This window comes from Pecten maximus, chromosome 3, assembly GCF_902652985.1.
Source record: "Pecten maximus chromosome 3, xPecMax1.1, whole genome shotgun sequence".
Classification (NCBI taxonomy): domain Eukaryota; kingdom Metazoa; phylum Mollusca; class Bivalvia; order Pectinida; family Pectinidae; genus Pecten; species Pecten maximus.
Genome location: NC_047017.1, coordinates 50718000 through 50732912, shown reverse-complemented (window position 1 = coordinate 50732912; position 14913 = coordinate 50718000). Strand labels below are relative to the sequence as shown.

Genomic DNA, 14913 nt, shown 5'->3' with positions numbered 1-14913 from the left:
TTAGTATCCTGAAGAAAGGCACTAAAAGGCATAAACGTGCAATGAATCTGCGTGTAAAACTTTCCTGTCGTGTTATTGTACTCAAAACTAAGGCAAGTATCACACTTAACGACACTGCTATGGTTACAATGGTGAACTATATAAAATAAACACTAGCTATGAGACGTTTCGGATTTCAAAGGTAAGAATCATCTTTAAACAGTGACGTATCCCGTATATATTGCCACTTAAATCATCGCAAGAAACAGAAACATTGATTATCTACGTGTGCTGTACCACCAACAACATGGTATTAGCTGTCTCCGATCCGTCCATTGCTGTTTTCGCGAATCACATAGTCTGTTATGAGGATAATGTGAATGATTTGCTCAATGTGTAGCAATGGTTAATCTTACATTTCCTCGTGGCTATTTTGTCCATCACAAGGTCATAGTGATACAATCATTAGGACCAGAGAATGTGTTAATGTGGGAATCAGTGGTCTCTACGTCCCTCTAACGTGATGATTACAGCGGGATTTGATCATTTAGTGTAAACACAGAACAACCATCTGACTAGCTCATAGGTATCAATCACTCACAATGACACATCAGATAATCGCCTAACACGCACCTTCAAGCTACAGCTTTAACGTTTCGCTTTTTTACCCAATACCATGCACTAATATACTTTCAATGATATTTAGTTACTGAAAATTGGAATAAACTACTTAAACGTGTTTATAGGAAAACGATAAACATTAGCTTAGAATAAACTCCGAGCTGTACTATTCGCCTTCGTGAAACAATCTGCTAGTAAGTGTATGTCATACAGCCCAGAGCATATCAGCACTTCCCGTTAAATACTACTGGGAAACAGCTACATCGATTGGTATCAAAGGATGCCACAAAAGACACAAAATATTATCACCTTTCTGAACAAATGGAGATACAAATATTATACTATATATAATCTAGCGCGGACGATTGCTTTGGTAGTAGTGATAGTTTTGTTTCCTTGGGAGTCAAAAGACAGCGGGCAAAAACGAATTGAATGGACAAGACAACCTCCAAAGTTTTGATTAAGCCTTCTGATTACTTACGATTTGATAAAACATAAATAAAAAATAGGCAGTGCCTTTAAAAGTGCTTTTTTATTACTTTTGATTGCACCGTTTCAACTTTGATTGGTCGAAAGTATTTCTGTGCAATTTCGTGATTACGTATAAATATTGGCATGAGCCCGTGATGGGGATATGACCATTTAGACTAATGCTGATTGTTTGTGTAAACCTTCGTCTAAATATGGGTTAAGAAGTTTTAAATTGAAATGAAAACGACAGGATACCGATATAACCAGCTCAAAACTAAATTTTAGCTCAATAAATGATTGTTAAGATTACAGGAACTCGATCAAATCCTAATGCAAAGTGCAGGGACCTTTTGGGGCAATAGAACTGAGATTATTTCGTCTTTATTTATGTTCCTTAATAGGTATGGTATCGGAGTTGATTATTCTCATAATCGATTATTAGCGAAAATGTTCCAAGGAATGTAGAAATATTAGAATCATTTTGAAGTTATGTGAAGAGAGTTACACTCACATTGCATTTGTATTTAGGGAATTGTAATGACATTGTAGGTGTACCAGGAAGTCGTTATCACTGGTTGTTGTAATTTAGGAGTTTCAATTACAAATGTACATTGTATTTCTATTAATTGTAATAACATTGTAGTTGTATTTTTTTAGTTGTAACCACACTGTAGTTGTAGTTTGGGAGTTTCAATTAGATTGTATTTGTATTTTTGGAATGTTAATGACATTATAGTTGTAATTTAGGAGTTGAAATCACATTGTGGTTGTAAATGGGGAGTTGTAATATCATTTCAGTTGTATTTTGGGAGTTTCAATTACATTGTTTTTGTATTCAAGGCGTTGTAAAATCCCATTGTAGTTGTATTTTGGGAGTTGTTATAATATTGTAGTTGTATTTATTGAGTTTTGATCCCATCGTAGTTGTATTTTGGGAGATGTTATCTCATTGTTGTATTTTGGAATATGTAATCACATTGTAGTTGTATTTTGGGATTTATAATTAAATTTTAGATGTAATTGGGAAATGTAATTACATTGTCGTTATATTTGGAGGATGGAATCACATTGTCGCTGTGTTTGGGGAGGTGTAATCATATTGTAGTTGTATTTTGGGAGTTGTAATCACATTGTAGTTGTATTTTGGGAGTTGTAATCACATTGTAGTTATATTTTGTGAGTTGTAATCACATTGTAGTTTTAGTTTGGTAGTTGTAATCACATTGTTGTTGTATTTGGGGAGTTGTTATTACATTGTAGTTGTATTTGGGGAGTTGTAATCACATTGTAGTTGAATTTGGGGAGTTGTTATTACATTGCAGTTGTGTTATGGGAGTTGAGGTTTCATTGTATAGATTTGAGGAATTGTTTGCAAAATTGTTAATTTCCTGCTTCATAATAGTTTAGACGTGTATGAATTGACATTGATCTACATAAAGGGTATCGTGGATGAATTGACATTGATCTACATAAAGGGTATCTTGGATGAATTGACATTGATCTACATGACGATATCGTGGATTAATTGACATTGATCTACATAAAGGGTATCTTGGATGAATTGACATTGATCTACATGACGAATATCGTGGATGAATCAGGGGATGCTTCCCCCTCCGAAATGCTATCTGCTGTTGTTCTTGGTATTTTCAGAACCCATTTGTATGTATGTTACACATTTTCCCTCTTTTTATTAGTCCCCTACCGGTGAAACCGGGGGGACTATAGGTTTTGCCTCCGTCCGTCAGGCCTGCCCGAGTTTTGGTTAAAGTTTTATAATGGCACACCATTCACTTAATAATGGTATTAGGATGCTGATTCTTTGCATAGAGGTTCTTTTGGTGTGTGGCATTACCTGTGTTTGGTTAAAACTGAAAAAAATATTTTCATTTTTTGAATTTTTTGGCATATTTTGAACTTAGCTTTTTTCTCTGTATTCTTCATGTTAAAGTTTTGGTTAAAGTTTTATAATGGCACACCGTTCACTTAATAATGGTATTAGGATGCTGATTCTGTGCATAGAGGTTCTTTGGGTGTGTGGCATTACTTGTGTATGGTTAAAACTGAAAAAAATATTTTCATTTTTTGAAATTTTTGGCATATTTTGAACTTAACTTTTTTTCTCTGTATTCTTCAGGTTAAAGTTTTGGTTAAAGTTTTATAATGGCACACCGTTCACTTAATAATGGTATTAGGATGCTGATTCTTTGCATAGAGGTTCATTGGGTGTGTGGCATTACTTTTGTACAGTTAAAGCTGAAAAAAATATTTTCATTTCTTGAAAATTTTGGCATATTATGAACTTATTTTTTTTCTCTGTATTGAATGCTTCACTGATATGAGATTCTTTTGGAATAAAATCAGTGTACTACTATGCTGTGCTATGCAGAATCGTGTTTATATTTCAATCTAAGGCTGTTATTACACATTTCAATTTAAATTAAAATAATTCACTTTAGATTCTTAGATTCTACAGTAGACTTTATACCTGAATATCTTTAAGGGACAGGAAACATTGTTTATTCAACCCAATAAAGTTGAATTTACACATTGTTTGGAGTGAACTTATTTTCATAAAATGATCATGTTTCAGTTTTGGCTAAACTTTTTTACTCACATTTGGCTAAAGTTTTAACTTGGGGGCACCGGTAGGGGACATGTATTGGTTTAGCAATACTCATAGAATGCTTGTTGATTAAGAATCGATGATTTGAATAAGGTATCATTCAGATTTCGTTCACACGTCGTAATTTCCTTTTTATTGTATTAAGCAATGACATGATATTGAAGTAAGAAAGTCCCACGTAAACGGTAACGAAGTAACAACATTACATGCAATGAAATGCCCATTAGCCATATCTTTCATCTTTGATGAGATACATGTATGCGAAAATCTCCTTCACACGATTGGGCTAAACATCCGTGATCACAAGTATATCAAGCACTAAGTGTGTCGAGGTTATCTGTGTTGAACGTCATCAGATTTGGGGACCAATTATTGTCACCAATTAAAACAGGGCAGACAGGATAAACTAATATAGTTATTGCAGAAAATTATTTCTCAATGAACGTAAACGCCCTTCAATGGGCATAACTGACCGATAAATGATCGTGGCACTATAAGTGCTGGTGTACCATATCTCTTCCGTGAGAATGTTACTATTAGATAAGGTAGCGTTGCATTCCGGTTCGTCAGTCAGTGACCTCGTGTACATGCACATGTTAAGTCTACATTTATTTATGTTGCATTGCATTCGTGCTAAGGGAACAGATCTGAAACTCAATTAAAGATTGTTTTCGTCCGTCTGTCCATCACCGTGCACATTTCCTTTAATGTTGCAGATACGTGAATGAAAATCCTTTTACTCACAGTAATTGCCCCTTCCTGAGATTGTGTGTCATGTGTCGCTTAAACATCCCAAGCGTTAAGGTCAAGGTCACATTCTGTATTGGAAATAGCCACGAGCTACCAATATTTTCATGTCTCAGGCAAAACGTATTAGTTCTTAGAGATATGAAAGTTAAGTTGTTTTCATATTGCTTGTCTCTCGGACAGATTGTTAAACACATAGATTTGAGATCAGACTGAATACACACACACCGCCCCCCCCCCCCCCCCCCCTCCCTTTTTTTTCTCTGTGTTTATATTTTGATCATCACTGAAGATATTGAATTTTATAGCCATATATTTGATATCCTCGTTACTAATCTAATGAAAACATCTCTTCATTACTACAAAACAAGAGAAGGGCGTCAATGTCGCTTTTCTACTTCGGGTCGTGTTCTGCTGCTTTCTGTTCGTACCCTACTTATTATGTTTGTATTATCTGGCATTTGTAACTCTTTTCCCTAAATTAATTTCCTAATATTCGTTTTCGTCAGGATTTGGTGATATAACCAAAGTCTGTCATATAAAATATATTTGACCTATTAACGAAATGACAGGTATGAAAAATAGCACAACATTATCAGTGTATATTATCGATCATGTGATATAATGTCATCTCTGAATTGTGAAGTATTTTTCTCTTATTATCTACGTATAAGAATTTGAATTCAGTCCCCCTTGTCTGTGGCTTGGATATAGTAGCAAATAGTTATTAATATGAAAGTCAATCATTGTACCTAAAAATCGCATTGTCGTGGCAGCTGACCAAATACCTTTTTTTATATGAAACCCAGTAATCTAATTCCGACATTTTGATTAAAGAATTGTTTGCTATCAACTGCGCCACTCAACCACCCACGCCTCTGATGGTGTATTATGTATATATCTTATTGAAAACAGGCGTATCTTGTTATAATGTGGTTAATTAGAAGTTATTTGTTAATGTAAAGATAATCTTCTCGTGAGGTTCCTGTTCCGCTGATAAGGATGTCATTTACTTTGCTGAATCCATTGCGGTGCCATTGTTGTCTCCTCACGTATTATCTCAGGTATTCCGTGAATGATCCTCCGACTCTTTGACTACCTGGGGTTATAAATATAGGTCACCTACTAGATACATTGTCAGTAATACCGTACTATCAATAAGTTCAGCAGAAAAAAGGTCAATTAGATTTTGAATCTGGTCTTCCCAAATCAATGATAGCCCCAATAACGATAATAAATCAGCACTGTCATCCTATAAATATGCAAGGATAGTATATTTGATATTTTGGGTGTGCCCGGATATGAATACACGTAAACAGGAAGTCATAAAATATTAATATTAATGATAGAACAAAGAAAAGTTATTAAATGAAAAATGCAGTCACTATATCACCGTTGGTGACAGATGCGGCGGTCGATTGGTATGAATTTAATGTGGATATATCGTGTTTATTACGTTTTTGACATAATTCTACGTATAACTGATTCAATAGTGTAGCACAGTATACTGAATAAGCAAATAAACCGAATACTGATGATAACCATCTGAGAAAAAAGTTAGATGTGTGCACAACATCATGTTGATTGGTTTTTGTATGTGCTATGTGGCATTTCCACAGTTGAGTTCCGTCCCAAATTATAACCGTAAGTGTGAGGTTTGTGCATGATATTGATGTTTCTCTTGTATAAACATTATCTATACATTCTAGAATAATTATGAAATGAAAACTATTAAATCAGAGATGATTTACCATTAAGGAACGTCCACGTGGAATGCTTATTGTTTGACTGTGTGGCAACTGTCAATACTATTAATATTTGTAACGACAACAAACCGCCTTAGGATTTTGTCTGCAACTGTGAAAATAGGGCTCCATGTGATCCTAGTTATTCTCCGCCCATAAAGATTGTCAAACACATGAAGTAGCGAATAGAATAACTCTTAGGTTCTGTTTTGTATTCTAGGTTCCGTTTATTAAACAGCGCACATTCAATAAAACTACTTTTACATCATCTGCGTGTTCACTTAAATTGCATTCTTCTCTGACGGGTTTGCCATTTCAATCTTTCAGTGAAGGGCTCCGGTTCAGAAAGATTTATCTAAATTTTTCGTTTCTTGCAGTAATTGGATCGTCGACCCGTTTTAAAAACAAATAGAGAGTTGTCGCATTTGATTTTACATTTGTTAGTTCAAACTGACATGGTGTAGGCGGACAGCGTTAAGCTGTTAGAGATAGCGACACCCGCTAGACATATATGTACGTCAGGACTATTTCAACGCAATCACCATTTTTACGCCGGTTAGGGGCCATTTTCCAAATATATCGAGATGAGGTTTCTCGAAAGGTTTTGTCTGAAAGGAAGTTGTGGGAGTGATGAATCAATTATTCATATCACCTTGACACCAAACGGGGCCAATCAGTATTGAAGTAACCTCTGTAGCGCCTTTATATCAAGGAAGTAAATCGAATGACACGAGTAAATGGTAAAATATTGATAGAACACCAAACCATCTTTGTCTTGTCGATAGATATACCTATAAGAATCCACGGAACCGTGATATATCTGACACTTTGACCAACAGAATTTTTCATCGTAGGCCATGCATCGTAATATTCCGTTTGTTGTCAGTTGAGTAACTGGTGTGGCTTTAAACATTAGGCTTCAATGCATTGTTAGTGCATTTTTTTTCCGAACTGTACTTGCAATTTCTTCATGTTACATTCTATATTGATTTGCATGCCAATATATATGAGGAGATCAAGTCAGTTTAGAACACGAAATAGCAATTTTTGCAATTTGGATTTCAAACTATCTTGCATCAGAATGTATTTTGACACCGTAAAACCCCAAGGGCAACTTAAACACATAAAAGAAATACATGCACTATCTAAGGCTCTTCTTAAGCCACTTTAGTATAATGATCCGTTCAAATTACCGCAAAGCCGATAGGTCACTTGGTGATAATAAATAGATGTATCGGTTTGTGTTAAGTGAGACATTGTGATGTAAAAGTGTTGGCTATATAATATGAAAAGAGCTGAGTACAATTTGAAACAAAGTTGTTGTTCGTCCCCTTATAACTACTTAACAATAAAGTTCTCTTATGACTAGGTCAGTGGGCCAGTTTGGTACTCACGATGAGGGCTTTGTGAACCAGATGCGCTGCCGTCAAATCTCGTACTTTCCTATTCCCTATTTTGCATTATGATATTTATACCCTGTTGCTCGTTCTTATACACTCATATAGAAATAGGAATTGGGTATGTAATAATCACTTTGTTATAATGTTTCACTTAAAAAAGATGGAATCGTTTTCAGCGTTTTTTGCTCTTACCTGTGAAGTTCTGCTTCCATTACTGTTGTCACATAAAGCCTGCATATATGTTGTAGAAGTGAAACAAAATAACCACTTATTCGAACTTTCGAGCATGTTTAGGTATGAACCGAAATAATTGGCAGATTTCAATGTGGTGGAAGGATTTCTGATTTGTAAAAAAAAGGAAGGGAAAAAAATATATATCATTAGAGGCTTCAAACTGACATGTTTGGCATTTGCCAGTTGTCGTGCTTTTTTTTACTTCTCCAAAACCCTTGTGTTAATTTCAATATGTTTTTGTACGCACCTTTCATGGCCAAAAATCAAGTGATGAGGTCTAAGGTGCAGACTTTACTAAAGTTTATATAGAAAACAATAACATTTTCCGCATTTTAAAAGTGTCATTGTGAAAGTAATGCGAATTTTCAGTATGGAATAACAGTTTGGTGGTATGCACATGTTGTCCCTGACTGACCTCCCAGGGGGTGATTGGCAGGACCAACATTTAATTTCATGACATAAAGGTCCTATGTTTCCACCTTGAGAGGGGCTTTACGTTACTGTTATAGATCCATATTTTTGACTAACGTTTTGAATTAAAACTGGAAATTCAGATGATATTGAGCAGCTGATGGACGGGGCCAAAATTGGTCATTTTTTAAGAATGGCGATATACATTTTATGGTGTTTTAGTGTGTATTGACTAAAACAAAACAGTTTCATTACAAGAGATAATATAAACAGTAGGTTTTGATCAACTATTCAGATATTTCTCATAGCAATTTCACTGAAAAATATAAAGCAATAGAAAAAATCTTTTGTCTAATTGGTCTCTCGGGAATTTATCAATCATTGGTAAAGTAACGGTTATTAAAACATTAGCGTTCCCTATCATGGTGCAAGTTTTGACAGTTCTTGAAAACCCAAATGAAATAGTACTGAAGTCTTTTCACAAGCTATTTTTTTTTTAATAATTTTGTCTGGAATAGCAATGTAGATAAATTAAAAAAGAAATCTTTTAATAGCAGACTATAAAGGCGGTGGCTTAAAGGTCCCCGATGTCTTTTCATACTGCAAAGCATTAAAAGTAATATGATAATCATTCAGACTGGAAAAAACTATTATTGACCATATTGAAAAAATATTGTTGCGATATGGAGTTTAACCAGTTTTGGTGTTACAGAATTAAGAAAAAGGGAAAACTTGGCACCTTTTTCGGATGCAATTTTATAGATTTGGAGTTCTCCTTGTGAATACCTCCCCGCGGCCCCTGAAGACATTCTCTCCCAGACAAAATATTGAAAATATTGTACATAACAATAAAATCAAGTTGAAAAAAGTGTTGAAAAACCATCAAAATACTTATATAAAAAGATGAATTTAAGATGGCAGAATGACCTGTTAAATCTCATAAGAGATGGCATACCTTGTTACATATATCTTTATGCAAAAACGATTGAGAAAAATCCATGTTATTCCGTTTCAGGAAACAAATGATCTAAACTACAAAGTCTCCACTGTAGCATTACTCATAGAGTGTTCTTTACTAATGCGATGTTAATAAAAATGAAAGTTCTTGAACACGGAGATTGCAGGTTTTGTACTGGAGCACCAGAAACAATTTGCCATCTCTTTTGGGATTGTCCTCATAGCCAATCATTATGGACAAGTATTATTAACTCATTTTATCAATGTCATAGTATAAGGCTAGAAAGAAAACCTGACTCTTTCCTACTTTGTGTCACAGATGACAGAGAACCAATGGGTATTAATCTTGTAATTCTTTTGATTAAGAAATACATATCTCTGCAAAGACAATACAAACACATTTCAAATAGGGAAACTTGTAAAACCTTTATTAAGAATTATAGAAGTTTATATCTATATTCGGTCTACAATCTTCCAACCAATATGGCTCGAAAGATCCGGCAAAAGTGGGAAAGTGTCCGATCTATCCTCATCTAAATCCAACAAAATCAATAATATGAGTCATGGAATTTACTGTTGAAACTATATGTAACATGATGTTAATGAAATGTTGAAATGAATGATGCAATAACAAATAAAAAATAATAAAAAAAAATATGTTTTAGTCAACTTGATAATTTCTTATGTTTTACTATGTAATAAATGTTAGTTCCGTGACGCCTGTTGCGTGTATGAATTTGTATTGGCCAAAACAAAATGTTGTTAGATAGTAATTATGAACCATAAAACAGAGGTAAATGTTGACGCCGAATACCCGAACGCAATTTAAACTGTTGGTGTTTATTTCTCATTGTTTTCTTTCTGGCGACGTCTCAATGTTTTAATGACCTCGGTGATAGTAAATATATATACTGTTTCGTTAGTGTGCGAAGCTTTGTAAATTCATCAACAGCACAGTTCAACTTGTTGACATCACCCTGGACCACATACATCGATTGTTAACTTGTATTGGCAATACAGTAATGATGTGAAGTTAGGCATCTCTTCATGAAATGGCTCAGTTCAAATACCTCGTAGTCTTCTCCTTAACGTTCATCGTAAATCTTAAAAATTGTTGGGAGTTCGTAGGTGTTCCTAATTGAATGGCCAAACGATTGCCAGGGTTATGGTTCTTGGGCTGAAGTGCTATCGTGCGGGTGGTATGAATGTGCAGATCCCCTCTATACCAGATGGGCGCTAATTATGCTTCAAGTTTTGTCAGAACATTTTAAAAATAATGTTAGCGTCCTGCTGCACGGTCATAAGGTTAATACAAGTTAATCCGAAACACACATAAACAAGTGGTCTGGACAAAAGTTTGTGTAAGATAGTCAATATCATTCATACCGCCTGATATCCTCTTTAGTCGTCCTCAAGGATTGGCAGCATTATACTATTTTTTTTTCTATTATGTGTTATGGATAGGCGTCTTCGTCGTATTGAAAATGTCATATCTCCTGTTCCGCTATCCGTTAAATATTGCTGCCAACATTGTTCATATCAACTAATTTGATCTCTCTCCCTCAGACGTAGTTTTCTACAATTGTAAATAGAGTTCTCCTCCCTGTCATATATTGTTTTCAATGTTTTACATTCTATTTAGTTCCTTCTATGTCAAAGATTGCTATCTACGTTATGTACCATATAATGTCTCCGTTTATGTCCAAACCTTCATATATCATATATTGTTGTCTACATTGCGTATAGCATCTGATGTTCGCCTTCTCTTGTATACATGTATGGTATAGTCTGCCTCCTTTACCCCGCTATGATTCATTTGTTTCCTCTATCTACAGCTGCCATGATTGTGTATATCTTCCTTTTCTCTTCTTATTAAATATGTTTCGATACCGTGTATCACCTTCATTGTATGTACATACCATTTATTATTTACATCTCTCCCCTTTTCAGCTAGGTAAGCTCTGGCTGCGAAGATATTAGAATAAGCAGTGAAAGAAAAAGGTTCAGTGGATTAATACGCGCGTGGCGAAGCAAAATATGCGCTCATGCATTTTCGCAATATTTAGTCGAGTTTTTGACAAAATACTTACTTGCCATTAGCGTTTTGTAGGGATTACAGGGAAACAAGAAAAAACGCTAAAACTGCGTTGATCAGTCCTTTCAAAGTTATGCCGTCTCGTTGACGCTTCGTAACGTCATAAAGAGACGACGTCATGAACTATATGTTACCGATTCCCAAGGTAGGCTAACAACAAATGACTGGATCGTACATTACGCTTCTAGTCGACCACATCACTACTAAATATGTGTCATTATACGCTGTGCTTGGCAGCCTTAGTTAATCCGAGACAGAAATTGTGGAATGTGAGTGTATATCAGTTAATTTTAAAAAGTAAAAGGTATTAAACAAATAAAAGTTAAGTTTTATAGTTTTTTGGTCATTTTAGACAAAGTCTCAAGTGACCTATTCTAATCGCCTTTTGTTCGTCGTCGTCCGTCGTTCGTCCGTAAACAATTTACATTTTCGACTTCCCCCAATCCGCTGAACCAAATTCATTGAAATTTAACAGAAAGCTTATATGGCCAAATGAAAACCGAAATTGAGATATTTATTGTCCCAACTCCAAAGGTACAGGTAGAAAGGTAATAAGGTGCCTAACGAAAATTGCATGACTCTGGGGTTTCGCGTCTGCCCCTGGGGAGGTGGTAAACTTGTCTGAAGTTTATATAGGAAAATCATATTTTTGACTATCATTTGTTTCATTGCTATTGGAATTCATTCTTGGTTAACATTATCATAATCGGCCGACATTTTGATAGTATGCACATTTTGGCACTGACTGACACCCAAGGGATCATGGAAAGGGTAAAAAAAAGGTCACATTAGCTGACGTTTCAGAAATCTTCTTCTCAAAACCCATATAAGGTAGAATAGAATACTATACATAGAGGAAAGGGTCTGCAGTTGGCAACGAACATATTCTATCGCGCTAATCAAAGAAAATATTCGTTGCTAACTGCGGCCATACAATCCTTAAATATAGCAGTATACTAACTGTCGTACAAGTGTACATATACCATAGGGGAAACTAAATATATCGTCTGAGTTTTTTAAACTAACACCTCTTTGCATTATTGTTTTGTCTATAAATATCAATATTTCATAATTGTATTCTTTTTGTTTTCATTTAATTTGATGCGTCAATTATATATGTTTGTAAACATTGAGTGTTGATACAGGAGTGGTTCCTTAATATAGCAATATCCATAAAGTTGATGTCCACTTAGTTATTTTTGTACATAGTTTTACAATGTAACTACCATGATTTTCCGTTACTGTAATGACGTCGTGTTTTGCCTTGTGTAACTTGTCTGTCTAAGACATTGACTCCATATAGTAATAAATCAGTCTGCCTAGAAAACACGTGTTGAATGTTACATGTTTCCACCAACGCATGATGGATTTATCCATGTTTTTGTACAAACAGAAGTTGGAAAAATAACCGTCGTCAATACGTGAGAGAAAGTCTTTGATCTTAAAAGAAATAGGTATACGTCTTTTCGACCGTCAGATATGTATTTAACGGAGAAGCAAATTGGTCCCGACTATGCCTTACAAGATGTACTTCCAGTGTAGTACAGCTATGGCTGACCTCGCCGACGTTTTGCCTGCTATCTGTCGTTTCAGATCAAAGACGCCACCAAGGAGTAATTGGTCCCTTGAATGAGCACGATCGCTGGTCGGTGGTAATTGCGCCTTTCTTTTAGGCAATGTGGCGCAACTGTAGTAGGACCTACGTCGAGTGTATTTGTTGTTAATATGTTCGGATCGGGAAGTAGAATGACGTATATATATGTATATAGCATCATAAATGAGGTGCAAAAAAGAAACTTTGATACATGAAATATATTAACTGGTCCTGTCATGGCGTCTTCTTGATTTGTTTTACCAAAGAATTGACAGACGGACAGTCCCGATAGGGGAAATAGATGTCAACTTCTAAGATGTTTGTTGTTCGGGGAAAGTTACCCTTTCAAAATCGTGTAAACTCATGCTTTGATAGAAGGAGTCGGAATAAATTTGGTCGGCAGTGAACCGGACTCACTTTTGCACAAATGAGGGGTAGTGCACCATGGTTACAGAAGAGCGGGTTCGAATTTGGGAAAGAGAAGACGTATCATTTTTGTTCGGATAAAGGGATTTGGTTAAATATTGATTATGTATTGATAATATTGCTTTAGCATCAGGGATAGCTGATAAACAGGGATTAACTTAGAAAAAATCAAGGTTCCGTGGACCTTGAACTTTGACTATCTCATCACAAAGTCGAAGAAATACCATGGTTTTTCATGACAGTTCGATTTTATTGCTTGCCTGTCTTTCATCTGTCAAGTCAGTGTAGACGTAGATAATTCATTTAGATTTATCTCATTTTCTAGACCATTTTTATTTTCTATCAAGCAATGTTATTTGCAAAATGATTTATATAATATATACTCTTTTCTATTTCCAGAAAGCCAACAACATTTGCAACTGTAGACGATGAAAAGGGAAGGCACCTGTTTTTTGGACTCCCAGGGAACCCTGTATCCGCCATTGTGACGTGTAACCTGTACGTCATCCCAGCACTTAACAAAATGCTTGGTAATGCGAGTCCCGGGAGGACAGTGATAAAAGCAAAGGTGGGCGAATGTTCTTGTTATGGCCATTTCGTTTGTGTCTTCCATTGGCGTATGTAAATATATATAACCAGGGAGTGATTCATCGTTAATCCTGATGGGAACACATTGTCTTGTTTAGATAGGAAATTATGTCGTCAACAAAACGCACAAGGAAACATTTTCCTTGGAAATAGATAAATTATAAAATGACTTATCCTGATTACAGTTTTAAGCTCTCCTGGACCGAAGGTCCGGTGAGCTTATGTCATGGTGCGGCGTCCGTCGTCCGTCCGTCCGTCGTCCGTCTGTCAACATTTGTTTCAAATCGCTACTTGTCAAAAAGCTCTTATTGAATGTTTACTAAATTTTGTCAGAAACATCCTTGGCGGAAGAGGATCAGATTTTGCATAAATGGTGACTCTGACCCCCAAATGGCCAATGGGGCGGGGCCCAATAGGGGAAATAGATATAATTCATTTAAATCGATACTAGTCATAAAGTTATGAATGGATTTGAACCCAATTTGGTCAGAAACATCCTTGGGGGAAGGGGAACAGATTTTGCATAAACGGTGACTCTGACCCCCAAAGGCGCCAAAGGGGATATAGAGTTAATTTCTTTAAATCGCTACTAGTCATAAAGTTATGAATGGATTTGAACCCAATTTGGTCAGAAGCATCCTTGGGGAAGGGGAACAGATTTTGCATAAATGGTGACTGACCCCCGAGGGGCCAAAGGAGCAGGGCCCAATAGGGGAAATAGGTCTAAAATTGGTCTAATCCAACCAGATGAGCGATACAGGCCCCATGGGCCTCTTGTTCAGTCTCTTGCGATTTTCTAGTTACGTATAATTAGCTTAGTAAAAGTAAGTAAGTCTTTCACAAAGTATATACTTATACATATGTGTCAAAGAAGTAATATAAACTGTAATTTTCCGGATAACACTGGGTCCTTGCAATGGTATGTCTGCGGGATATACATTACTTGAATGTTTATATGGGACAAAGGAGTTATTGCAACAGTGTGGACAATGGAAAATGTCAAATTTTCGAGGCAATCC

The 14913-nt window shown here is 35.7% G+C and overlaps 1 protein-coding gene across 1 annotated transcript in view; it reads left to right on the top strand.

Moving 5' to 3' along the window:
• The window catches only part of LOC117324481 (gephyrin-like), a 122033-nt gene that overhangs the window by 101410 nt on the left and 5710 nt on the right, over nt 1-14913 (top strand). Inside the window, 1 exon segment of the mRNA XM_033880360.1 lies at nt 13706-13874. Within this exon segment, the coding sequence (XP_033736251.1) occupies nt 13706-13874 (169 nt within the window).